The sequence below is a fragment of the Montipora capricornis genome, chromosome 3, assembly GCF_036669925.1.
Source record: "Montipora capricornis isolate CH-2021 chromosome 3, ASM3666992v2, whole genome shotgun sequence".
NCBI classification, from domain to species: Eukaryota; Metazoa; Cnidaria; class Anthozoa; order Scleractinia; family Acroporidae; genus Montipora; species Montipora capricornis.
In genome coordinates this window covers 31,136,027-31,163,479 of record NC_090885.1, presented here as the reverse complement: position 1 = coordinate 31,163,479, position 27,453 = coordinate 31,136,027, and the positions used below count along the sequence as shown (strand labels likewise).

Below are 27,453 nucleotides of genomic sequence, written 5' to 3'. Positions count from 1 at the left end.
TACAATAGAAAGTATTCTTTATTCTCCTCCAAAACGTCAGTCTACTCCATGACAAACGGTAACTCTAAAAACGGATTGGAAGGTTAAATACGGTATTCCAAATACGCTGCTCTTGGAAATAGCTTTTTCGTTCCATACATTTAAAATCTACTCTCAAAATGAACATAGAAGTCATCTGCCACTCCCCGCAAGTAAATCTTAATTAAGGCGTATGAACAACACCTATCGAAGGAAATTGTACGAAAATATACCTTCTGTGTCTTGAAAAAAAAACACGGGCTGAATTTTTTCCAACTTATATCAAGGCCATTAACTTTGCAAGACGTAAAATAACTATTAGAAACATTCATTTCACTCAACCTTATTTCCCAACTGAATAGACCAATGCACCCTAAAATGCGTGCCGCTTTATCGAGGGACGAATATCCCAATACCTGGCAATTGTTTTTTTTTTTCGTGACCAAACGAAGTGAGAACTTCATTCTGTTATCTCTCTTGAGTTATTATACACTGTTGTAAAAGGTTTTAAATTCAAATTCCCTGAAAAACAAGCGTATAAGTCGAAGTGCTTAAGACATGTGAGACGTTAAAGCCATGCGGCCTGTCGTTGTTCAAGTCCTGTGAAATCATGGTCCATCAGGCTGTGGGTTGTCTACGAGGTCATAGGCGGCGCGTGCTCGGTGCGCAAGAATTCTTTTGGTGGCAAATGCAATAGACGCCGTTCCTACTATCGCACCAGCCACACCACAACCGATCGCCACAGCCATACCGGAACTAGGTGCCTTGCTGCCTGGAATCTGGAGATAAAAAGAAAAAAGAATTATTAGAGGGAGTCCTCCTTGACGCCTATGCTTGATGATCTGTCGCGGCTTAGGCGAGTTATAAGCTCTATTCAAAATAAATTTTTTTGATTTTCTTTTACCCCGTTTTGTGATTTGCTAAAAGTGAATTGTCTTGCGGAAAGAATGATGTAAGCGCCATGAATTGAAAACCAAAGATTATACTCAAGCAGGTCACAAAAGACACAGACGATGAAATGAGACAGACATAACTGACAAAAGAAAAAAACCTACAGCTAACACTAAACGCAGGAAGTCGCAGGTAACTAAATCATGATTTGTTTTAGTTTTGCAGTGGATGAAAATTAGGCGAGAGGCATTTGCGAGCGCAAAAAAATGAGCGAGTATGAAAAGGAACCTTTACCGGAGGAATGAGTAAAGAATGCAAGATCTATCACAGCCGGCTCCCTGAGTTGATAGCTAATAAGAAAGGAGAGCAATATCACACTACAATAGCATGGATCAGGGCCAAAACTTGCTTCTCCTTGCTCAGATCATCACTTGTATGTTTAAATAGCGCAAGAACGTTTAAAAGAACCACAAATGGAATTAATAACATAGATATGGACATCGACGTCGCAGAAAGCTCAATTTATATTTATTTGTAATGTATAATATATATATTATTCAATTTCTAGTTATTAATTAATCAATTATTAATTTTTATTTATGTTCAGAAAAAACCCCACGATAAAACGCCCTTAATAAAAAGATCCCAGCATACCTTGCTTCGAACTTGTTTCCCTGTTCCGAGATCATCTTCACTCTCTTGGCCTGTAACAAGCATCAGACAATTAGTTATTTGTTTGTAATCCAAACTGAAATCAATTCTGTCACTCTTTCACTGGATCCTGTTACATTCCAATTGCCTTTCACTTTGCCTATGTCATGGTAATTTGTGTGACTGTAATATAGAGGTTTTGCAGGGCAGCCATGTTTCATGGCAGGAACAATAGATTCTTTTTCCTATGGCAATAAATGTTCTTTCTAATGCAAAACATTTTCTTTGTTCCTGCCATGCAACATGGCTGCCGTGCAAAACCTCTATAACGGTATATTGAATGTGGCGAGGACTCAAAGCGCTTTATAGCAGTTATACGTTGTGGCGCAAATGGTAGCCGTTACAATTGATTTTCATTGTAACAGTTGAAATAGCAGTTATACGTTGTGGCGCAAATGGTAGCCGTTACAATTGATTTTCATTGTAACAGTTGAAATAACCAGAAGAGTTTACAGGGGCTACCAGTTGTGATAGATTGAGAGACCCCAACTCCAAGAACATTGTACCCTTGGGTACACTTTCAAACTGAGAACATGGATTCTTTAACGTAGCACGCAAGGCAGTATTGTGAAGCGGGGCCTACAGCGAAAGATTGTTGGAGCCGATATACCAAATAGCCGCTCCGCACGCAGTTTGATGCTGGCTGGGAAGTTTAGTCTCTAAGCAAATAATTTGCTGGGAATTTATTTACGAATAAATTCTTGCTGGCGGTCTTGTTTGTGAATCTGTTCTTGGCAGGAACATGATCCAACACGCCCCCTGCTTTGCTCATTTCTGGTAAAACGTTTTTTCTCGTTTTTCGGATGTGGTGTTAATTGACACACTTCAGATGTGAACGACGTTCATGTACCCAGCGTGATATTTGTGTCTGGTGATCCTCTATAGCCCTTATCCATGCTTGTCTCACGGTTGGACGTGATCACGTCCAGCAAAGAGTTCAGCAACTGCTGTCCGCTCAGGAAGTTATGCTTTCTTTTTTTTGTCCTGATCAAGAAATCGGCTACGCGGGAGATCAGAAACCTTTACGTAAGCCTGCGAAAAAGGTGAGCACTACTTGCATTGAACCTGGATGAAATCATCTCAATTACTTTACCTACATCTCTCTTCAATTTCAACTTAGCAATCGAATTTTTAGATATACGTAGCTTCTAGACTATTTGTATACGGACCCTGTGAATAACGGACAAAGATTCCGGAGTTCACTGTGTTGGTCAAGCGACTGATTATTGTGTTTTTCCGAAATTTTATAAGTGGATTGCATCACTAAAATACTGTCTCCATTCCTCTAAGCTAAGAAAATTAAAAATCTTGTCGAGGGCTTCGCTGTAAACGTGTGGCTTTAAAAATTCTGGTGGACTGAAAAATGACAAGAGCCGCAGGACGAATGGCAACATCTTGGGGTAAGCCGGTTTGAATGGCTGTTAGTGCATGTATCAGGTTCTTTTGGAGTGACTCAATTTTGCAAAAAGGATCAAGACCGACACAACATTTTATTTTTTAGAGAAATGCTAACAAATTACGCTCATACTCAAAGAAAAATCCTTCCAATTGTACGGAATAAGCTATCTCCAAACACACGGGACAAAAATGGCGGTTTCTTTTGCCAGTATCAGAAATTTTGAGACAGAGCAATAAGAAACTGCTAGAGTGGAAACGTAACATAGACGACGTGTTCTCCTTTGGGACACTGAAACAGAAGAATTTTGACAAGTACATTGAGCATGCTAACAGACACCATGCAACCATAAAATTTAAAGCCGAAATCTATGACAAAGAAACAAACTTTCTGGACACATCAGTAATATTCTTGATGTGCCCTCTCACTTCCAATATACATTTCTCCTCCTACCACCCACCAGGGGCTAGTAAAGGATTTATCAAGGGCGAAGCTCCGAGATTACTCAGAACAAACTCCTCAATTTCAACATTTGAGGAAAACAATTGCAACTTCAGAGTTCGCTTGCATATGAGAGGCTATCCCAGCCATCCTCTTGATGTTATCCTGTCGGAAGTTAAATTCACAAAAAGGAAGTCAGAGACAAAAGACGCCACTGTCCTTCGTCACACAATATCACCGATCATTGCCTAATAATCAGTCGGGATGCAGCTAAATACAACACCTAATTTGACTGGATCCCTATAGGACGCAGCTCTATTGTGTTTTACGTCGTGGTCTATTGTTCTAATAATGGCAAAATGGTATTGGATAGAGAATCAACCTTACTCAGGGAAATATACACTGTATACAAGGAACCCCCTTCATCTCCTACAGGAAGGAGAAATTCAACACCTCTCGGTGTTGTGTTTGTGACTTCTGTAGATCTTGCAAAACATCGGTGATGTATTTGTGACTTCTGTTAAGTTCTTGCAAAACAACGTCGATGTGTTTGTGACTTCTTTAGATTTTGCAAAACATCGTCGTTGTGTTTGTGACTTCTGTAGATCTTGCAAAACATCGGGTGATGTGTTTGTGACTTCTGCATATTGAGCCGCTGACTTTATGAAATTGTCCGCCATGTTGTCTAGTGTAAAAATTACTTTTAAAACGCACTGAGAGGGTAAACGTTTATAAAATCCTAGAGGTACCAGGGCACAAAGTCATCCACTAAACGAGCCGTGTAAAATGTAACAGTTTTACAATACTTAACCCAGTGTCAGGTGAAGTCATGCTATCTTGTTTAGACTTCCTAAAATACGAATCATTACGCTCATGGGTTGAGTTAACATTTGTTGGAAAAGGGAGATATTTAAAAAGGTTAGCTGAACTCAGGTTTATTTCTTGTACTCGGTTGAGATGTGCTAGAATAACGTTTGCTGGGAATAAGCCATTATCATTTCTAAATTTGCTGGCTGACTGGCACTGAAGACCCCTACATCTCGTATAACTGGCAAAAGGCAATGACGGAAGTTCTTTCCTGGCTGGGATTATGATCCTCAATAAAATTGCTTGCTGGCAAAAGGGATACTATGGACTTGAGCTTACTGGCGCTGAGGAGCGGCTATTTTTTTCCCACAAAAGTTAATTATTGAGAAGTATCGCTTGACAGTTGTCAGTTTGTTGTTTGGCAGAAAAATAAACCTTTTTCAAAAAGTTGGTCGTTGAGCAGTCCTGATGAGGTAAGATGGCGAATGCTTATGGCCCATGTTAATTATATGAAATTGACTTTTACATTTCTCCCCTGATGGGAAGGTCATTTTTATCGTTGTTCCCATAATCTCGCAGTCCACTCGCACATCGAATTGAACAATAAAGTGTCGTCCTTGATATAACCACGCAGTATGACAGAACTAATCGGAGTAAGGCTAAATATGGGGGATGCCATCTCGTACCTTATATTCTCTTACCTACGGATTTATCGTCCTTATACGAGTCTAGAAATTCAAAACAATTGCCGGCGGTGACTCGTTTATTTTCAAACCTTGCCGATTGTTGGTCCGACTGGAATTTGAAACCACACGATCTTACAGGGTCGGCCAGGGTTTTTGGGTATACGGTATACAGGGGCTTTTTAAATCGGGTATACGGTATATTGCAGCCTAAATACGGATATTCGGTATATCACTTTCTTTGAATTTCAGGTATACAGTATACAATGCTTTCATTAAATTTGGGTATATTTGGATGAATTTTGGGTATTTTGGCGAATTTTTTTCGGGTACAATGGTATACCACTACCCCTTCCTGGCCGACCCTGATCTTAATTAAGGGGCTATATCACGCAAAATGATGAAATTTCACGACACCCAAAATGCTCAAAAATGAAAATGGAACATCGCAACAAACACCTAAAACTGTTGAACAAGATAAAGGAAATACAACAAAAGTAAAGAGAAGCATGGATGGACACAAATGGACAAGTTTGAAAAGGATTGCATTTGGGTAATCTTGAAAAACGTCTGCCCGACCTTTTACAAATTTATGGCAAATCGCCTGGATAAAAGTCGTTTTTGCTCAAAATCATCTTGTTTCAGATGTTACGATAATTTTATCAGTAAAGGAATGCTACATTACCGTTTTCGAGTTTTAAACTTGTGATTAACTAAAGAGCTCGAGTTCCCCGAAACACTCTAAAATAACGTGACATAGCCCCTTTAAGGCTACGCGATGTCCAATCATCTAAGCTGACGTGTCGTCGGCGGGTCAACGATTATGAGATTAAAACTCTCGTTACGTCCGAGACTGCGATAAACCATACACACCTGGCTCATAATAACAGTAGTAAATCTTGAGATTGAATGGGTCCTCGCTTGGTCCATAAGGATGGGCACCGCCCGCTGCGTCAGTGTTTCCCTGATCATCATCATCAAACTTGATAAATTCACTGGTCACTTTAGTTCCAGCGACTTTCTGGCACTGGGCGGAGTCATAAGTTAAAAGGTAGAAAGGTTTGAGCGCCGGAAGCTGAATAGGATTGTTAACGTTCCCTTTAGTACTGCAGCAATATTTTATCGTTGTGTGTGATTTGTCGTAGTTGCCATCTGGAAGATCACCGAAGTGTTTGTCCTTGAAATCGATTTCGGATTGTTCGTCATCCCATCGGATGAATCCCTCCTTGAGACCACTTGGACACATTCCTGAGAATTACGGGAAAAAAAAGGATATGAAACAGCTTGAGAAAAAGTTGCCATTGAAATGTGTTTGTCAATTCGACGGACGAAGGGACAGAGTGTGAACATTAGTCATTAATTAAGCCCAGCGCTGATCCAGTACTCTAACCAACCAAAGCTACCAGTTAGTAATTCGCTTAATTATTTTAATATGTTAAACTGCAAAACAATCAATGATCGTTTAATGCATTCATTTTTTCTTCCTTATTTCGTCAGTCAGCAATAAGCCAAATGATGACAAGTGACCCGGTCTTTTTATCATGCAGTACTCGCTTCACTTATCATTTTCGACTGAGTTATAAATAGAGAGTGTCTTTCCTCACCTTTTTTGTACAAACAGTATTTTCCTTCTGGCCAAATCTCGGTTCCAGTGTTCCCATTATTCCCAACTTTCAGACAAAACTTCTGCTGAATGCCATGCGCAGAAAAGTTAACGGGCATGTGAAATATGCTGGACCGCTGGTTGGCATTATTGTCGTCTTCAGTATCGTGGTATGTCCATCCTGCTTTCCACTCTGTGATCCCGTCTGATGGACAACCTGTATCAGGCATGGGCATACCATACGTACCACCTGGCCATTGCACTGCAAGGAGAAAAAGTACAACAAATACATCGCAAGAAAATGAATGTGCATCAGTAAGTCGTCAATTATTGAGTTCTTTTTCACTGAATCTTTTTTATTTCCTGGTACATGTAACATAGTTAATGAATGGAGATGGTTATGAAACTTGACAAGTCTTTTTGTTTCATGTTTTTGTCTGTATTTTTGACCTTGACGGTACACAAAACTGCACTCCTTTTTTCGAGATAACCAATCAAATCTTTCGATAAAATCATTTTTAATGCGCAACTAATTTGCGAACCGGTGGAAGCGAAAACAAAACATTGTCAATAAGCCTTTTTACCGTTATGTACTTAGTTACCTGGCCTTTAAATAAAAGTGAGTCTGGAGTTGACCTTTTTATGATACCGATGTCGTTAGTCCATTGGTACCGTTAGATAACCCCCACGTGTAAAACGCACAGAAACTTCATTCGAAGTAAAAACGAAATAGAACATCAATCTAACAGCGCGACTTTGGTATGATCTTGAAAAAGTGTTAGCAATTTGTTTCACGGACTAATGTTTGGCAAGATTAAAAGAAAGCTTCTCCTTATTCCCTCTAAGGAAATACCTACTATGGGCAGTAAACAGTTCGATTACCCAATCACATTACTGCATTTCAAATTAAATGACGTCAGAGCAAAATGCCGATCGCTTTCCAGAAAGTTCTATGGAGAGATGACGTTAATTGCATCCGCGGTCGCTAAGCCAATGAAAAATTTGCACTCTTTTGTTTTTTGTTCGATAAGCCAATTAAATGTTTTGCATTTTTGTTTACGTGCTGTTTTTTTACGTTTATTTTGCAAGGTCATATGAGAGTCGCTCTATTATTACCAGGAACAGAGGTTTGTTTTAAAAAGTGTCAGTATTCAACAGACTTACCATCGGCTTTCACTGCAGTCAGGCATGCAAAAAAGGCGAATAGCACGACGCACCAACAGTTACCCATCTCTCCCCTTCCTCGAATTTCCAATCGATCACTTGTCTGGAGTCGAAAAATCAAAAATTCAAACTTTCAATCTCTAACTGACCATATCTACGTAGGTATAACAATGTACGGAAGAGTGATTTCCTTCGAATGTATTAGAATGATAACGTGGATTAAGCTGGAACTGAGATTGCACCTTGCAGACACAGGTCTTTTAAGACTTGTGTTTCCCGAAGAGAAAAAAAGAGGGGTTCGGGAAGAATTTCAAAATTCCTCCCGAACCCCACCCGTTTTCTCTGCAGGTGAAAAATTGAAGACCGACGTGATTACGAGCTGTTTGCGATGGTGACATTGTAGCGCATGTATACTATGCTTAAGTCAAATTACGACGAAGTTCTTACGACCTCCCTGTATGACCACCAAACTTGATACGTTTACTTGAGCTTCTGAGGCTACACAACAGGAAATCTCGATGTATGAAGGCCGTGTTTTTGACCGTGTTCGTTCAACATAAACAAAAAAAACCACTTTTTATGTTTCCGAAATATATTTATATTCTCCTATTTTTATTACAAGGAGATATACACCTAACATGCTCTTGAGGATGTAAAGTGTGCGTAATTGTAGCTTTTGGTTTTCGCTATTGTTATGGTCCATGTGATATCTCTGTATTTGAATTTGATCTTCTTTTAAACTGAGTTGTTTTGTGTGATTGCCACCTGCCAATCATAACAGTACTTTCATGAAAAATCAGTCTTCTGAAACAATTCAAACACCGATGCAAGAAACGACAAAAAGCGGACAGCGGAAGAAACAGACTTATGTAGAAATCGAGGTCCAACACCAACTGTACTTATGTGGTTATCTTAAAATGCTATTCCTGAAATTTGCTTCTTAATCGACTCAAGTTCTCTTCAATCGCGAACCCTGTTGTTTTTCAGCTTAAGTACTTAAAGAACAGAGAAATTTTTATTTCGGCAGCAAAGTTTTAATTAAACCATAATAGTTAGTAAATCAGTTATCGGTTTTAAACAAAGATAGTAGATTATGAATTGGATCTTTAAAACTTACCGAAGAAATTGGCTTCCACCATATTGAGTACGGGGAGAAGGAACATGACGTCATGGGACAAATTTATCTTGTTTATGCTAGTTTCATTCATTGGGAGCCACGCTTTTTGCATTAACCAATACGAGAGCGACATTAGTTGGCAATATTCGGGTATCTCGCATCACCGCGTTCCTCATACGTTAGATAAGAATGGCGGGAACACGTTCGCGCGCTTTTTCTGGCAGTGAAAAGTGTCCAGTACCAGGTCAAATTAAAGGCATCAAACGCCTTAAATTTGATAATGAAACCTTCCCCAACTTCTTTAAAACGGTTAATTTCAACTAGATACCGCAGTGGAATACACCATACACTGACATAAATGAGGTGTCTCCGCTTAGAAACGAGGGAAAATGAATTAATGAGAAAAGCAAATTCCGTAACGGAAATTTCGTGAGACTTTTTCACCTCTCTGTTTTGGGAAAAGCAGAAAACTGTTATTTTCACCTAGAGAACTTAACTGTGCGAGTTTATGTTATTAAACAATGATTTCTTTTACTGTCAAGCGCTGGTACCTGCTCACTTCACGTGCACCTCATGAAATGAAAAACTTGTTATTGAAGTGCATCTTCATAACTGACAACGCATTGTGTAAATATGGTTAGGCGCCGGAGGTCCAAATAGCATTAAGGCCTATTAGCAGCTATGTCAGCATATCTGAAAACTGTTCGGAAAAACAGCGTTTCTATAAGGAAAAGATGAAGTTTTCTGATCATCTGATAACTCTGGGACTCTCAAGTGCTCAACATCTATTGAACCTGTCACCTTCCGATTACTAACTATAGTTTGGACCTCTACAACCGAGCTATATATGACTCGTGGGAGCTAAGCTACTAGATTAGATAGGGTTTCTATATTTGGCTTCCTTTTTCTCTTCATTGTGATTTTCTTTGCTTCGAAGGCGTGACAGCTAGACTTTCAAGCTCTTTACGAAACCAGACTCGGAATACTGGATATCTTGTACATATTTTTCCTGTTGGGAAGTAAATTCTTCACCATTGGAGTTCTGAAGAGTTTGGCTTTTTTGTGGTTGACCGGGTACGCTGTTTTTGTGTTCCGTTTTACAAAACACCTGGCATACGTCCACAAATGCCGCGAACAAATGAAGGAGAGCGAGAATATTCCACACCCAAACGACCAGTCTGCGAGAAACCTCACGGCTAGTTTTTAATTGTAGAAAGTTACTTGGATCAAAGGACGACACCTCATAGATAAGCGGTTGGCTGAACTATAGAATTCAGGGCCACTTTCCGAAAAACAAAAGTTCCTATTGTTATATACTTTAAAGTCTTCTGACTAATTTTGCATGTGGCGCCTTTGTTGTCCTCAAGTCTGTATTTGAGCCACGCATTTTAACCCTTTCACTGCCATAAATGCCATTGACACTTATAGATTTTACTCTGTGTAACGCCAGACGATTTTACTCTTCAATGGGGAAGCCATCGGCAGTGAAAGGGTTAAATCTGTACTTTGAGATCAAAAGGTGATCAATGGTTTGGGCACAGTAGAGGGAACTGCATGAGTCTGCACTAGTCGTTTGTTTTTTTTGTTATTTTTGGTTGGAGCAGGTTGAAGTTTTGGCAGCTATTCAGCTGATGTGGACCTGCTATACCCACCCACCCACCCACTAACAACAAAAGACAGTCACAACACTAGGAACTCCATCCCCTTCTCTTCTTGAATTAGAGTGTGTGGGTTCTTTAACTTCCCACAGGGAATTTATGAAGATATTTGTGACACAGGGCCCATGGTTTATCGTCCTTATCCCAGAAGGAGAGAAAGTCTAACTACTAGTTTAAATTGCAGATGAAACCTTAAACTTTGAACTCTTCAAAACGGGAATCATTGCGTTTCATAAATTGAATTAATGCAATTAATAACAACCTAAGTGCTTCCAGAATGAACTTTTAATGCTACAATGGATCAGTGGTGCTATGACGGTTAAACATCCGACAGATTACAGCGCAAAGCACTATTTTCTTTAATGGCGATCGTTTTCATCTGGAGAGACATCTACCTTCATCACATAATGATGAAGCTGTTATAAACAGCCACGATTTAGAATTTCATGCTTCACCGGCCACTGAAACTTTTTACTTAGCTACAAAGCTAAAAATGTCTTTGGTTAAGCGTGTCCACTAAACTCGTTAAACACCTTGTTGAGCTCGTCTTGTGCCCACGTTTTCCTCTTTGTTATTCCGTCTAGTTGCTTTTCAAGAGTGTTTCTTTTGCGATTCAACAAATCAATCTTCCTTTGCGCATGCTCCGCCCTTTCTTCCGATTCTCTGTATGTGTTTCTCAAATCTTTAATTTTTTCCTTCACGGTAGCTTCTTCCTCTTCGCTGAGAAGGCTTATGCGCGAATTTGACTGTAACTCGTCAATGTACTTGTTTATTTGTCCCAGTTTCGAATTGAGATTTTCCTCAAGCTCGTATAAACGCTCGCAGCGTTTCTCCGCGAGCTTTTTCTGCAGCTCAACAGATTTTATCCTTTGTCTGGCTTCGTCTAACTTGGTTTCATTAACTATTACTGTTTGTTTAATATTTTCGAGTTTTTCGTTGAAGGCGTTCTGTGTTGCCGTCATCAGTTCTTCCTCTTTTGACAAGTATGCCATGGCATCTTCATTTCTTTGTAGAGTCTCGCTTGTCATCTGTAACTGACCCTCCACGTCGTCCAGTCGAGCAGATATCCGCTGAATATCAACTTCGGTCTGTGTTGCTTGTCTCCTCAGAGAAGCGGCTGTTTCTTCGGCACTGTCGATTTGACCATTTACCTCATTAAGACTCTGTTTAAAGTCTTCACTTCTAGCCTCAGCTAGGTCTAAGCGAGCTTTCAATTGCGCCATTTTCTCGCGCAGATTTTCCGTGGCCATGTTTAGGGAACTTTTCCAGGGAAATGGTTCACTATGAACGTCGCCAAGAGAGCGTCACAATCAGTAGGCTGACATTGAACAGCGCGAGGATGACGTCACAATAGGAAACGAAATGAGAGCCAATTACTGCTTGAAGTTCATTTGAGAGGTTTTCGCAAATCCAACTTAGAGTGGTTTTCAATTGCGTGTCGAAAGTAATTAGATAATTACTTTGGTTACTTCACTCAGTGATTGGTTCAAAGTTCTCGCGCTACTTTTTCAACCAATCAGAAGTGAAACCAAAACCAATCGTGGCTCACGCGTGCACATTTTCCCCCGCTTTGTGTCGGCTACTTGTAATTACTTCGAGTCTTGATTGGTTTGCCGGATTGTCTCAGTCCTTTTTTGATTGGCCACAATACTACTTTGGTTTTGGTTTTACGACACTCAATTGAAACTCGCTCTAATTACTCTAATAAATCGCAGCAAACGCAAATATAAAGAAAGTATTTACATTTTTTTTATAGTGATACGATATCCAAATGTATTTGCGGAAAAAATGACTTACTTTCCATTTGTTTACTGTTGTTTAGTTGCAACCCCATTATGACGTGGTTTGTGCATGATACAACATCAATCTCCACGAGTGGTCGCCCAGGAATGTAGCCGTTTCCCAGGAGACTGGAATACTGGGTGAAACAACTCTAGACCGGCTGTGCTTTTTGCAAATTTGTGGCCTAGTGAATATAGACAATAATCTCAAAATCAATCGAAAAAATTGCCGTTTTTGACAATGTCAATCAATCAATGAAGCTTCTTTGTTTAGTTAAGAGTCTGCAACAATGTCAATATTATCTCTGTTAATTGCAGCAAGAAAAAAAAAATTATTTAGGGTTAAATTGGCGGACAGAAACTTAATGACACCAAAAATGACTCAAAAGGTCGCTATGTCAACACATTACACAAACATGCAGTCGCGTCGACCAGACATGTGAACGTTAATCAAATGTCTGTTACCGGCACATTTGAATTTAACCTGAAATAGAAACCCAGGTGGTTAAGAAAGCGTTGACGTAGCTTCTTTAATATCCACCCACGAAGCTGTTGGCGTGCAGGATTGTGATTAAGTAATTTTAATTACTTAATACCCATGCAGAGTGAGGAGAAAAGGCCTTTTCAGGATAAAACATGTACAAAGTATTGCTGGTATATGGGACCTCCCCGACCACACTCAGACACTTGGAAGTTGTCATTACGCCTCGCCATATTTGTTTATTGTTGCCAGGAATGTCGTGATCTTAATTAACGTATCTCGAGAACATCGTCAAGAATGTTAAATCCGTTACGCCTGCTGTCAAAAAAAGCGTGCAAAAAAGAGTGCAATTGATATCGCGTACTATTTGAACTTTAGTCAGTCAAGAGAAGTGTGTAATCAAGAGCTCTACACCACTGAGTCAATTTACTTGTTTTTATAATTTAATAGGGCTTCTGACCTCGTTATTGGTGAGAGACTGAAAGCGACGAACATTCCGAAAGTAAGTTAATTTCCCACTAGTTATGATCTGTTTAAATGAGCAATTTTTCCGATCGATTTTCAGGAACTAATCTCACTGGTATGTTTTAATTTTGTTGTTTTCTATACTATGTGAAGTTCTGCGTATTATCACTTGCAGATTCAGTTTATCTTGTTTGTTACAACATATATGATAAACTTTGCGAGCTTCATCAAGTTATGCGATCTACTAATTAAGTTCCCAGATAAGCTTTCGTCCCCGTTTACGCAATCAGTTGGCTCTTTCGCCGATAACTTCTGAGAATGCGAGGCCAAATCTCGCTTTACCGGCGATCATGTTAAGGCTGTAATTAATATTTTTATCCAATGTAACCTTTAAAGAATTTAGAATTTCTTTTTAATTTAATATTCTCGTCCCGCACATAAGCTTGTTCGATTGCTGTTGGAGAACTCTGCTGCGATGGGTCATGTCTCAATTAGCATTATCTCCATGGACAGAAATCGTCACATTTTACGACCTTTACCAATAAATTTCTATGACCGTTAGGGAAGGGAATTGTTCAAACTATGATAGCGAGATAACAAAACTGAACAAAGTACACACGCTGCAATATTTTCTTGGTATCGCCATGGTAACTTGATTTTTGTAATTTAAGTAGGAACAAATAGGAAACAAATGGGCATCGTGTTTAGAGGGAAAATTTCCCAGTATCAGGTTAATTCATGCATATGTATATTTTATTTTTCACTAAAAGGACAAAGGATAGGAGTTCCGCAGGTTAAATATAGATTCTGTTGGCTTTAAATGCTCTTTGAGTAATAAGAGCACAGGTTTGGATAAACTTCTGGAATATTCCGAGAGGGATCAAGGATTCAGTAAAAACAGCCGGTTCACAGAACCCGGACCCCGCTGTGGGCGCTTTGCAGGAGATTTTGACAATGTTGGAAACGCACAAAATTTCAAGCGTTTCCCGAGATGATTGTAGGTTAATATCTTCCAAAATCTCGGCAAGCGGTGTTCGTCCATTTCAATTAAATTTTTTTCCAAAAACCTCACGTGTTTAAACGTTTTCCATATGAGCGATCTCCTTTTTGTCCTTTGAACGTGGCATCAAATAAATCGAAACAACCAATCCAAGCAATCAAATTTAAACAAGGAAACCGAGACAATTAAAAGTTTGCCTTATGGTACCCTCTTTCACCAGAGAAAAGAAATCGGTTATCTTTTAATGGTTAAATTTGCCGAGATAGTTTCAATCTATTCTTCGTTTCCATCAGCTGTAACTTATGTGCTTGTTGTAGTTTTTCACTGTTTGAAATGAAACGCCAGAGGGTTTTATCAATACAATAGATAAGGGACGTAATGAAAAGTGGCACCTAGTTGAAGTTGAGATATATCAGAAATTTTCATTCATGGTTCAAGGAAGACATTTCTCTCCCCTACTATCTTGGCCTGTCGGTGGGGGGGGGGGGGGGGGGGGGGGTGGCATAGGAATAGCAACGTCGCGACAAAACAAATGGATCTAAAGGGGCTTTTATACTGGGAAATGTTTCGTGCAACTTGTCTCGCCATGTTTTGGCGACATTGTGGTGGGACAAGTTGCAAGAAATATTGCACAGTGTAACATACCCTGCAACGGCCAAAATCGTTGCGAGACAAGTTGCACGAGCCGTTGCCAAAAGTAGAATTAAGTCACGGCAATGAACATGTACAAGTAAAAGTAGGGCTAACTCTCACATGGTTCATATGGGGTAGATACTTAGCACTTCACATTACACTCTAATCAGTTAAGTCTGTCCAAATATAAGTGCTACACGGCCAACGTTTGAAAAAACGTAATCCCTCCTTGTACTTGTACATGTTCATTGCCGTGACTTTAACATCGTCAATTCCCACGGCCTGTTCCCGTCTGACCTTGTAGATTAGTCGGTAGAGCAGCGGTGATCTAACCCGAAGGTCGTGGGTTCAATTCCCACCCTGGTCAGAGTTTTTCTCTGTCCTTGTGTTGGCCCATTTCCATCAGTAGGGCTAACGCTCACATAGTTCATATGGGGTAGATACTTAGCACTTCACATTACACTCTAATATAAGTGATACACGGCCAACGTTTGAAAAAATCGTAATCACTCCCAAGGAACTCTGGCAAACACACGACAACCAAGGAATCATTTCCTTGGAAACTCAAGACAGTTCAAGGTTTTAAATTGCCATTTCAATTTTTAATAGGTTTCTCAATTCTGGCAAACTAGTTTCTGTAACTGACGTACGGAGGAAATACTCATGGGAATTTAGACAGTTAAGAATTGTCACGCTGTTGTAAATGAAAAAAATATTTATGACGCGTGGCGATTGATCATGCGCACAAATTAAGAAAAACAGGTTTGACAACTCGAAACTGGACTGACTCATCCATATCTTTGGATGAGCGGCAAATCAAAGAAAGTCTAGCCAGCTGGCAGAGTCTACTTTCCTCTTCCCGACTTATCTAGGAAGATCGAAAGAGACTCTGCTCTCTGGGTAGCAGCATCAAGCGATCTGCGGGCCTAAATGTCGTGGTTACGTCGTCATGGTAAATCGCTCGGGCAAGGAGGTACCACTACTGACCAGTATTTTTTACCCTTGTACTCCAATGCATACCATATGGAGGAATTTTTAGTATTTATCATTATTTAATGATTGGTGATGACATAGTAAACTGGGTCCCTTACAAAAGTGTTATCACACACTCCCAGCCAACGACAGTAAGAAAATCAAACGAAACAAACCTCTATCCCAGTTTATCCGATAGTCAAACAAAGAGGGCAAAGAAAGGGAAAGAAAGGAAGAAAGAAAGAAAGAAAGAAAGTGAGCAACATATGGAGAAAAAGTTAATAGCTGCAAAAAATCTAGCATTCAATAAACGACATTTTCAATCTTAAAACCGAAAATATTTATCATTCTTACACAAAAGAGAGACGTTAAGCTCACTCTTAAAAGATCAGGTCTGATTTTATCCCAGCCTAAGGTGATAATATCCACACTTTAAGTCCAGTTACTATTACCCTAACCGTCGACAAAAGTAATCGCAAATTCGTTACCGGAATCTTGACGAAAGCTTGGGGCTGCAAACACGTTGTTTGTTTAATAGCTGAGCTCCACTGTTCGTGGCTAGTCTGACGCGGCGTTTCGTCTCGGCCAAGAGACACTTCAGAGACCTTTAGAATTCAAAGGCAAACTCGTTGAGCATTGCGCCCAAATTCCCGTTCGCAAATTCTAGATGCTGACAGTCTGGCCCTCTATCGCAGAAGGATTCCCAACACTCCCAACCGTGTAATCACGAGTTAAATCTAGCATTTGCGAACGGGACTTTGGGTGCGATGCTCAACGAGTTTGCCTTTGAATTCTAAAGGTCTTTGAAGAGTCTCTTGGCCGAGACGAAACGCCGCGTCTCCTTGGATTGGCTAAAAAAACAATGGATTCAATGAAATTAGGGGATATAAAGAGCTGCGTCCTATCTTGGGGAAATTGCGTACATTGCGTTTTAGTATCACAAGCAAAAATGTCGTACAATGAAGAAAAAAGAGAAAGACTGAGAGAGAGAAAAAAAACAGTAAGCAGGCGATGAGAGTGAAGGAGATCGACTGAGAGCACGAGAAAACAGGCGAAATATCAGTGACAAACAACGAGAGAGAGAAAGAGAGATTGCAAGAAAGAGCCCGAACAAATATACGAACTGGTTATAGTGACCAGCAGAAGAAGAAAACACCCCTCGGTCACAGACCTGGTGGAACCTGGTTGTTCACCAGGTTTTCAACAAAAACTCTACGAGGGCAGGTTGATCCTGAATTCTTCGCCAGGGAGGCCAATGACTTTTTAAAATCTAACTATATATGTATATACATGCAAAACTGTGTGACCCAGTATTTAACATACTATGTTTGATACATATGGCAAGAAACGTATTGCATTAAATTTTGAAAGCAGGTCAATTGCAGCAACTTATATATGAGTTGTTTATCACCAGTCAAAGCCATTTAAGCAATATTCTGAAAGTCTGTCTACCAAAGTATAAAAATAATTGACCTGCCTTGACATGTTACTATTCCAGTACTACAGTGTAGTATCACGCAGTAGATGTCATTGATAACTCACCAAACATAAGGTTGTTGAGCGCAGACAAGCAATGATGTCATTGTACCTGCTGGCTCTGCTTCTTCTTTGCCTCCGATCTTGATAGGCAAGGATCTCTTCTGCCTCAACCGGTTCTAAGGTTGCCTCTTCGTTGTCATCTTCGTAGTTGTCATCTGCATGTAGTGGTATCAATGCTCGTCTGAGGGAATCCTCAAATTCTTGAGCAATTTCTTGTATGTCTTCACTGAGATCTTGTACGTGGTTTCCGTGATTGTTACAGTTTCATCCAAGCATACAGTCATCGCATTGTCCTCGCTGCCCCGCAGGATATGTACGTATGCCAGCACCTGTCCAGTTGGGGTCTATGGCATAGAAAATATTCTCTTCATCTCGCGTGATCGGACTGGGTCATCCACGTGAGAACTTTTGATGTGTTGCCATAAGTTGTCTCGTTTAATCATGATGTCATTGAAGTGAACAAGTGACACAACTGCTACACAAATTGGGCACAACTGATTTAGAAGCAAGTCTGCTGATCCATACACCTTTCTCACTTTCGATCTCTTGTCAAAAAACTTTCTCAGTTCACAGGCTGTCAAACGTTTCTTGAGTTGATCAGGCAGCTCTTCAGGGCATGCCGAGACAGCAACTTTGGAAGTACCGGTATGAGAAATGGGGCAATTTTTACACTGGCTCTCCATCAGGTGCTCAGTTACTAGCTGTCGCATTGCTTCTTTCCTTGACCTTTTTGAAAGTCCATATATATACACCCTGCTCCATTCCTTGTCAACTACCCTTTTCAACACTGAATTGCTTAGATCAGTTTTGTGATTCACGAGGAGACCTTGATGACAACGTGGCTGCAAGAAAGCTTTTGCCTGGCTCTTTCGACTAAATGGAAGCACTAACTTTGCTTGACACAGTTTCCAACTCCAACAAATCTGTGCATCTCTTTAAGAAATGCATAAATGCCGCCCATGTGGTTTCACACAATTGTACTTTAAGATCATTGTGGAGATAGAAAAATTGAACATTTTTACAACATGAGAGACCACAGGCTTCTAAAACTTTGCCTTTAAAGGCAGCAAACGAGGCAGCACAGTTCGAGGTCAAGGAGAAAAGCACAGGAATTCGACTGTCATTCTTATCCATTCTTACAAGGGCAGTAAAAATTACGTCTTGTTCTCGGCCTCTTCGCTTAGGGAGACGTTCAGTGCCTCTCCATGATTTCCTGCGCTTTGTCGTTTTCCTTTTCTTTCTGACTATCTTGCGTTTTGTAATCTGATCCTTCTTGCGCTTTTTCGGTTCAATCGTGTCACATGTGTCGGAAGAATCCCACCAATCTTCAGCATGTTTCCGTTTCTTCCTCCGTTTAGCTTGCTTTGAATACTCGTTGCTGGCCTCGGAGGAAAACGAGGAAGATCGAGAAGTTTCACTGCATGTGCTGCTATCACAAGCATGTTCAGAATGACCCATCCGCCATTTTCCTTCACGAGCCGGTCACTGATTAGAGCCCGCACGATTTTGGCCAGCGGGAAACAATAGAAAGAGACAAACTGCGCATGTTTCTTAAGAGCGCTTCCCAAGCCCGCAATCCTTTTGTACAGCAGAATAAGACATGTAATACCCGATCCTTTAAAAAGCCCTCATATAACAGAAACAAGAACGGAATTCCAAACTTGCGACTTTTTCTTGAAGGGGAGCACGCCTCACCTGGGAAACTAAAATTCTACACCAGGGAGGAATAAAATTCACCAGGGAGTTTTTAAAAAACCACCAGGTGCCAGGAAGGTCAATATTCCACCAGGGAGGGCAAAATAACTCACCAGGTCGGGTTCCACCAGGTCTGTGACAGAGGGGTGTAAGAAAGAGCAAGTACGGGCATGAAAAAGCAGTCTGAACAGTCGTGACGTAAAACAGCGAAAGGGCTAGCACGGGAAACATCATAATTAATCGTAATGAATGAACTAGCTAGACTGGTCGTATGGTAAACAGACTAGTTATGAAAATATCTGAAAGTAAAACATAAATTAATAGTAATTGAGGAGCTAATATGTATATTAGCTTCAAATCCAGATTTGGAAACCATTAGTGAAAGTACGTCATGTATTGGTCGCCTTTTCAAGGAATCGTGTAAGTTGAAGACACACCGACACGGAGATGAAGTATGGTTCTTCTAATTAACGAAGAAACAAGAATAAACCCACTAAGCATGGGCTAGGTGTCAGATATACGTTGATTGGGGATATTATACCTTCTTAACTGACCAATCACATTCCCGGAATGTTAATGATCACGGAAATTACGACTTTCGTATGACCTTGAAAAAGATTTCGCAATTTGTTTCAGGGACCAATGTTTGGCAAGGTTAAAACAAAGCTTCTCCTTATTCCCTTCAACGAAACTCCTACTCTGGGCAGTAAACAGTTCAATTGCCCAATCACATTACTACATAAATCAAACGACGTCAAAGCGAAATGCCGATCGCTTTCCAGAAAGTTCCATGGAGAGATGACGTTTTCACATCCGCGTTCGCTAAGCCAATGAAAAATCGAGCTCATTATTTTTTGTTCGAAAAGCTAATTAAATTTTTGCATTTTTGTTTTGTTTTCAAGGTCATATGAAAGTCGTTCTAACAATAATTCAAGTTATTTGATCAAACAAGGGTTCAGCAGTTTAGTTGGCTTGATAAAATTAAGTGTCTTTATATTAACAGCTCGTACACTAAGGATTTATATAATCATTTCACTGACCACATTCAAGTGTCTCCAAAAAAAAGTCAATACCTGAGTTTCCTAGATCAGTTTATTGCTCGAGTGATATTTCCAGTCTGTTGACGACATCCTCAATGACGATTGAAATTAAGGTTCTTAATTCCACATACAGATGGTATGTTTAGGTGTTTCCTTTACAAAATCAAAGCCATGGATGCTTCTTCTTTGTAGACGTTTTCATGCACGTAATTTTTTGGGCTAAATTCTCATGTTGAACTATATTGGAATAACTGGCCTCTCAATAATACACCGTTTTTAAACCTTGTCTCTAAATATTTTGCAAAATGAGTTCTCCAGTGTTCCTTTTGGTCATTTTAGCTTTTTTTCATTTCCTTTAAAAACCGTCTTCTCTTTATTGATTTGTAATTGTCATTATCTGTCCTTCATCCAGAGATTGGTTTCTTGTTTTAGATTGCTTATCTTTTTTGGCTTCCTGGTGGCTATCTTGAATTAAACATAGTATTATTCTTTGTCCGGAATATTAGTTTAAGCTAATTGAATCATAATATAACTTATCAAAATAAAGTGCTGCGATATTTGGCTTCGAGTAGGTGCCAATCTAAAATAAAACGTCAATTCTGGCTCTGGCGATCACTGAAAAACACGTCTAACAGGTTCTACAACTAGTAAAGGATCTATCTTAACATTTTTTCATTATTTTATTTGATGTGAAAAGATCGTGTATATTAATAGACCCACATTAAAAACGGCAGGAAATATCCTCATTTGGTTGGATATCTTTTGATGTGCTGCAAGGCACAGTAATTTGTTCCGCCATTTCAGAGATATTGTTTTTCAGCTATCTTCACTAATTGGGTATAACCCACTGTTAAATTTTAGGGCAATTTTTTAAAAGTGTTGACAGAAAAAGGCTGGCTGTTTTTTCATTATTTTGCCAGCTGTTTAAGCGTTATAACGCGAGGATTGGCATAATTTATCATGATTATCATAATTATGACAACATTCAGAATTTATGCCTTCAGCCGCCATTTTCGAGTCAGTTCTGACCCGGGATGTTTTCAGCAGTTGGAAGAGTTTTGGACGAAGCGAAAGTGAGAAAAAAAGGCCTTATTGAGATTAAATGGACTCGAGATACTTCTCTTTCTTGATGTCATCGTTAAGTTTAATTAACCAATTTTGCCGATCTGGAATTGATCACCATTGGCGTAAGTTATTGCTTCAGCCTTATCACTTTCAATTTGAGAAAAACATTATGGCGACAAGCGTCGACTATAAAATTGAGTTTGTTGATAACAGCGCGGATTAGATCCTCTTTTGCGTCTTCTAGGGGAAGCATCTGAAAAATTGTGCTTCAGTGTCGGGTTCAGTGTAGGAACAACGTTTAATTAATGGACAGAGAAACAATGGAATTACGGATGGAAACGGTGAAAAATTCCATTGCAACTTAAAATAAAAACATTCATTATAAAAATAATAACAGAGAGTGTTTAGGTTCACCTATTTGAGACATATCAGTTTTTTTTCTACCAAAAGATGAATTCGTTACACTGAAACATCGATCAATCATTTGGAAAAGCTGAGATAGTTTAGTTTTTTCAGGGACTGAAAATCGACATGTTATCAATCCATATAGTTAAAAGCAATGACTTTAATAACCTAAATTATTTATTTGCTCAAAATTAGCTTTAATGCCTTTGTGAATGTGAAAATTGGATATTAGCTCTGAAAGTTCTGAAAGTCCCTTCTGAAAGAAAGTTGCGGAAGTCCGAGCCTACATATTGCGCATACAAGATACTATTTTATGCTGTCGAATTTTTTCAAATTGACGCAGTCAAGCTAAAAATATAGGACGAAAACCCCACGCAAAAACAAACATTAAAAATATCACAATTCATTTATTTTTATCGCAGCAAATATAGGTAGTTGCTTTTTGCCATGATAGAGCAAGGATTATGAGAAAGACCACACATACCGCATCTATAACGGTTTTCCTACGATAAACCTTGAATTGAGGAAGCTCTACTGCATCTCAGTATAAGTGCTGCACTATTTTTTTTCGGTACTATAATTCCTTTGAATAATTGCTTTGCGTTTTTTGTGGTGACCATTAAATCGGCCACAGTGCTATAAAACAGGTGATTTTATGGTGTTATTTACTGTAATCAGCGTAATGTGATCTGTTATCGGACGCCTACTAAACAATAAGGTTGTCTTTTGTGAAATTTTAGTTTTGTTGGTTCTGCCCACTACCGAAGACTGAACGGCGTTCAAACACAACGCCACAGACCGACGAATTCTGACGGCGTTCGTGGATTTTCCCAACCAGTCATGTAAGTAAAAGCTTCTTAACTTTGTCTCGTTGACTGATGTGTTGCATATCTCTGCCACAAAGGTAATCACTGTATGGAAAGCAAAATTGCTTACATGACCATGAACGGCCAATTAAACTGCCGTTCTCATTTCGTGTTGGTTCGAAATTCCCCATTCTTTTGAAAATCCCTTCAAGTGCTTTATACATCCTTAAAAAGGCTCTTTAGCTCGTTCAAACGGTCTATTTGTTTAAAATGGAGTTTTGCAGTTGGATTACAAAACAGATTTCAATTTGAGCTGCGTTCGAATTCGATATATTCAAACCACAAACTTCGCCACGGTGAGGCCAATTTATTGTCGATAAGAATTTTACTGTCATTTCATTAATAGATTGATAAGGATTTTTTCCTCCTTTTGCTTTCGTAACATTTTCCATAGCATACATTCTTGCTTCCATTTTTTCCTCTTGAATATGGTTCGGTTTAAAAATCAATATTCATGTAAATCGATGCCAGTTAATTCCAGTACGTTCCTATAAAGGAAGTTGATAAAATAGTATTACTAAAAAGTAAAATAAACTAAACTAAACTAAAATAAAATAAAATAACATAAAATAAAATTCAAAAAGACCACTTTCGTCACGCGTGCCGGAAAAGAGAAGTTACAATAAGATTTCCTTTGTGAATGTTGTTTAAAAGAAAAAACTCCCTAGCTTTCGTTCCCCAAAAATTTGCAAACATTTCGCAGAAACCTGCAAGTTGTACGTATGCCACGTTGCCTGGCAACATTTCTCCCCCTTTTTTTCTAGTTTCTAGTTTCTCTCCTTTGAATCTGCAAGGTATAATTTCTATACTGTTGACTTTGCCTTGGCGCTTTGTTCCACCGTTCGACTGCTTTCAGAATGGATTTCAGGCCAACATTTATTTCCGGACTACATAGCGGCCAATTGCAAACCACAAGAGCGAAAGCTACAAGGCTCCAAGCATAATTCACTTGCATATGCGAGTCTGACATTAAAGGAAACTGATCATGACAGCGGAAAACGCTCGGCTAAGATGTACACTGAGTTTAGAGGAGGCTACACCCATCTAAGTTAATGTTTTGGCTCATCTTACATTTACACGAAATTACTTAAAAACAAAAACGAACGATTTACGCTTTACCGGTCAGTTTACTTTGTGTACAATCTTGTTCCTAGGACATTTCCGACCACCTTTGTTACCAGAAATTAGTCGAAACAAGTATTAACCTCGCTGGTGCATCCTCTTGCCAGAAAAGTTGGGAATGATAAATATTCTCTTTTCCTTTTTGTTACATTTTCAGGAAGCATATATCTGTCACTTCAACAATCGCCTTGACAGTTGTATCAATTCTGCTTTGTAGCCAAAGAACGCTTGCCAATAGTTCTATTAAGATCAAAACAAACGAAGGCACTCAGTACCAATTAGAACGTAAAGTAATGTGCCGAATCACCCCATGGAGACTGGAAAGCTTTCTCAACTCTCGCTGCGAGAAGAAAAGAAAACGCGTTTTTAGAGGTAAGTTTCAGGCTAAGTTGCCAGAACCTAACTGTGTCTAATATTAATTGCACCTTCCACCCCCACCTTTAGTGCAGGGATGGGGCAGTAGTGAGAGCACTCGCCTCCCACCAACTTGGCCCGGGTTCGATTCCAGGTTCGGCGTCATATGTGGGTTGAGTTTGTTGGTTCTCTTCTCTGTACCGAGATGATTTCTCCGGGTACTCCGGTTAATTTTCCCCTCTTCTCAAAAACCAGCATTTGATTTGACTTTCGTTAATTTGTTGATTTCAATTTACAGTGTCCCCAATTAGATGCTTAAATAAAGTTCCTTTCCTTTCAAGTCCGACTTCTTTACTCATTGATATTTCAATCCTCAGACCTTGATATGTTTGGATTGTCATCTTGTGTCAAAAAAATTATTTATGCACCTGCAAGGTAATTTGCTAACATCGAATGTTCATTGACTGTGTTCACAATTATAGAAATAATTCTAAAAACGGTAATTAGTTATTTACAAGCTTCTCGTCATGGGCTCCTGGCACAAGTTTTATCAGTTGTTTCCGTTCAGAAGTGTTAAATTTTCTTTTGTTTTTTGTTTGATCCTAAAACAGATCAGAATATATTGCAGTCTTCAGAAAAAGCCCGAAGTTTCCTTCGAAAATCTACGCGGGGATATGGGTTAAATTATGTGTTGTATTGGGAAGAATGTTGCGTTGAGGGATGCAGTGCAGAAGAAGTGTTCGAACATTGTGTGGCAGCATACTGATAAATCAACAATGATTACTGAAAATATAAAGAGACGACGGGAACAATACATTCGAGTTGATTATATACGTAAAATAGCTCTTTATCCCAAACATGGTTCACAACACCTCTTTTTGATAATAGAGCTATCGTTTGCTTTCGTACGAAACAACGCTTCAGCATCTGTGCTGCCCTTGTCAAGAAAGCGATGTTCGACGGTCCTAGAAATTCGTTTGTGTTTTCCTAACCGGCGGTTTCCAATAATATTCGTGATTTCTTTTGATTTGCATTCCTATTCCGATTTGGTGATTAGCTCACGTAAAATTTCCAGCCAAACAGACTTAATTCCAGCCATTCATGACTCGCTTACCTTTTTCCCCACCTTTAGCAAGGCGTGTATGTATTTTGCATTACGTCATGATTGGCTCATTTCACTGTCAGCGTGTTATTGACTTAAAAAAAGAATTGAGTTGATTGAAAACCACTCGGAATAAGAAATATATGTTGATGTGCTTATAGTTAGGCAAGCAGAATTCCCTGTTTAAAATCGCTAATACGATTTATGAACAGTGGTTTTTACGATTGCATTAAATTAAATAAATGAATCGAAAACAATGAGATTAGGTTTCTTATTTCTCTCACAATCACCAAGGTTGACAATTTTTTGGAATTTTATTTGTGCATTAGGTAGCCTTAATCAAAACAGTTTCACTCTTTTGGAACTGCAATATTTAGAAGGATCGACTTTGCAACACGATTTCGCGAAATGGGCCCAATGCAGTGACGCATTAGGTCTACATTCTTGGACAAAAAGGATTGAGAATATTAAAAACAGGGTGTTTGCTTTACGCACTACGTCCTCAACATCGCACATTATTTAGCCATCCTTCTCCCCCCTATAACCAATGTTGATAAGCCCAGGTTCGACATGCTTTGTTTCGTCTAGCAACATTGATCAAGGGGGGCGGTGGGGGATGGGGGCAAAAAAAGAGCTTCTTTTTCATACTTGTGATCGGAGTTTAGCCCAAAAGCAGAGTTTAACTCAACAATTTTGTCCAAGATTGTAGGATAGCAATCTTAAAACACCCTATGTTTTCAGTTTTGTCTTTAAATGCTTCTACTTAAAAACCCGGTAACCCTTATTTTTAATGATGAAAAGCGACCAGCAAGTTAATTTGAATTCGAAACTCTCTGTAAAAGTGGAAAAAAGTCTCTTGGGAGGACTCACAGGAGGTTTTTTAACTTTGCAGAGAGCTTCATGTATAATTGTTAAATTAGAGAATAAAGAAATAAAAAAAATATGGCAAAATGATTGTAGTTTCCGAATTTCAACTCAATCTATAAAAAAAGCTTTGATGACAGATGAAGGTTTAAACATATGGAGGCAGTGCACGCCATTGGTTAGGGCGCTTGCCTTGAGATCCGGGGATCCCGGGTTCACTCAAGACACTTTCTCACCACTTGTTGAATTTGTTCCTGGTGGTCCCAGGTTCACTTCTCAGCTGCACTTGCAAATACAACCTCGCACCCAGGACGCTTTTCCCTGGCCAGCGAAAAGCGCCCTGGGGACGAGCGCCCCACCCAAAGCCAGGGAAAAGCGCTCTGAGGACGAGGTTGTTGCAAATAGCCAACTAGCTTGCCTCCTGTCAGTTGCGATTCTTACCAGTTGTTGTTGAATGTTCTGTTTTGTCGTGATTGTGTTTCATTGGCCCTGACAAGCCTCTATGTGGAGTGGTCAAATAAGGAGGCTCGAAATAGTTTCCCCTTTTTTGAAACAAATAAACATGTTCTGTCCCTAGATACAGTTAGGGTAATCATATCAAGACGAACTTTGGCCAGGGTATTAAGTGCTCATCATAAATTTCTCACATCACATTTTCCTCCAAAATATCGTTACCATGGCAACGATATAAGGCATTTGTTTGAGCCTTAAAATCAACAGATATTGTCCTTCAAAAAAAAAGGGGACGTTGAAATCTTCCCATTCAGCGTTACAAGATAATGCTGAAATAATCTCTAAAACATTTAAAATTCAACAAAATCTGTAGGCCAGTTTTATCAGAAATACATCCTCTGAAATCAATCTTTGATTGTAGCTCTGAAAAAGCATATCTCTTGTCTTTCTTAAAGAAGTCATGATTCAGTATTAAGAAAGAAGACAAAGAATCAAAACTGCTGTACAATTAACTAGCGATGCCGTAAAACCACTGACGCGACATGCTTAACGCAATCAAGTCAATTCACAGACGCCGGTCTCGACCCAGTTTCACCTCGGCTACTTGGCGTCCGTGTTGACAAAAACGTCTCGTGCTTAAGCTCTCTATTAACGCATGCGAGTGGAGCTACAGGGCAACACAAACAAATTTAAGTGACTATTAAACCGTTCGTGTAGAATTTTCGTAGCTTTGGTGAAAAGGAGATGGCTATTTGTGTTTCATTTATATAGGAATTAGAAGAAAGTTGAGCGAAATTAGTGGTATTTGTTTATTTCTGATGACCCCTTTTGAACCATGAGCTGATGCGAGAATTGCGTGTGTGGCTTACGCGCGCGCGCTCAGCTGAAAACCCTTACCTGCCCAGGTGTCGCAACTGTCACACGCGTTACTTCATGCATTAACATCTTATGGCGACAAAAACTCCGAGGAAAAATATTCAGGCCGGGAAAAGAATGGCACATTATTTCAAATTCATCACGAAACGTTAAAGAGAAAGGAACGGGCGGCTGAAAAACATCGCCAATCGAATAGTGGCTGAAACTTTAAAAACTCGAGAAAGGTTAGCTTTAGTCAGCGACGTTGCGTA

The 27,453-nt window shown here is 39.5% G+C and overlaps 3 protein-coding genes across 8 annotated transcripts; 1 reads left to right on the top strand and 2 right to left on the bottom strand.

Moving 5' to 3' along the window:
- Positions 1–8,924, bottom strand: LOC138042882 (uncharacterized). Its single transcript, XM_068888933.1, has 6 exons — positions 8,832–8,924; positions 7,715–7,817; positions 6,552–6,812; positions 5,821–6,195; positions 1,564–1,613; positions 1–797 (listed from the first exon to the last, which is right to left on the bottom strand). Exons 1-6 carry the CDS (start codon positions 8,883–8,885, stop codon positions 627–629), a joined length of 1,014 nt encoding a protein of 337 aa, XP_068745034.1. The 5' UTR covers positions 8,886–8,924; the 3' UTR covers positions 1–626.
- On the top strand, positions 2,477–25,963 carry LOC138042883 (uncharacterized). 6 transcript variants are annotated; one of them, XR_011131103.1, is made up of 5 exons: positions 2,509–2,663; positions 13,202–13,253; positions 22,306–22,407; positions 23,711–23,925; positions 24,519–25,963. XR_011131103.1 is itself a non-coding variant. In XM_068888934.1 (4 exons), the coding sequence occupies exons 1-4, from the start codon at positions 2,515–2,517 to the stop codon at positions 24,671–24,673; spliced, it is 621 nt and encodes a 206-aa protein (XP_068745035.1). In that variant the 5' UTR covers positions 2,477–2,514; the 3' UTR covers positions 24,674–25,963. The 6 variants fall into 6 exon arrangements, 1 of the variants encoding a protein (XP_068745035.1); XM_068888934.1 differs by lacking the exon at positions 13,202–13,253 and having other exon boundaries at positions 2,477–2,663; XR_011131102.1 differs by lacking the exon at positions 2,509–2,663 and having other exon boundaries at positions 13,104–13,253.
- Positions 10,993–11,739, bottom strand: LOC138041762 (tropomyosin-like). The gene has a single exon (XM_068887478.1). The coding sequence runs from the start codon at positions 11,737–11,739 to the stop codon at positions 10,993–10,995; it is 747 nt and encodes a 248-aa protein (XP_068743579.1).
- Positions 25,964–27,453: the final 1,490 nt, after the last annotated feature.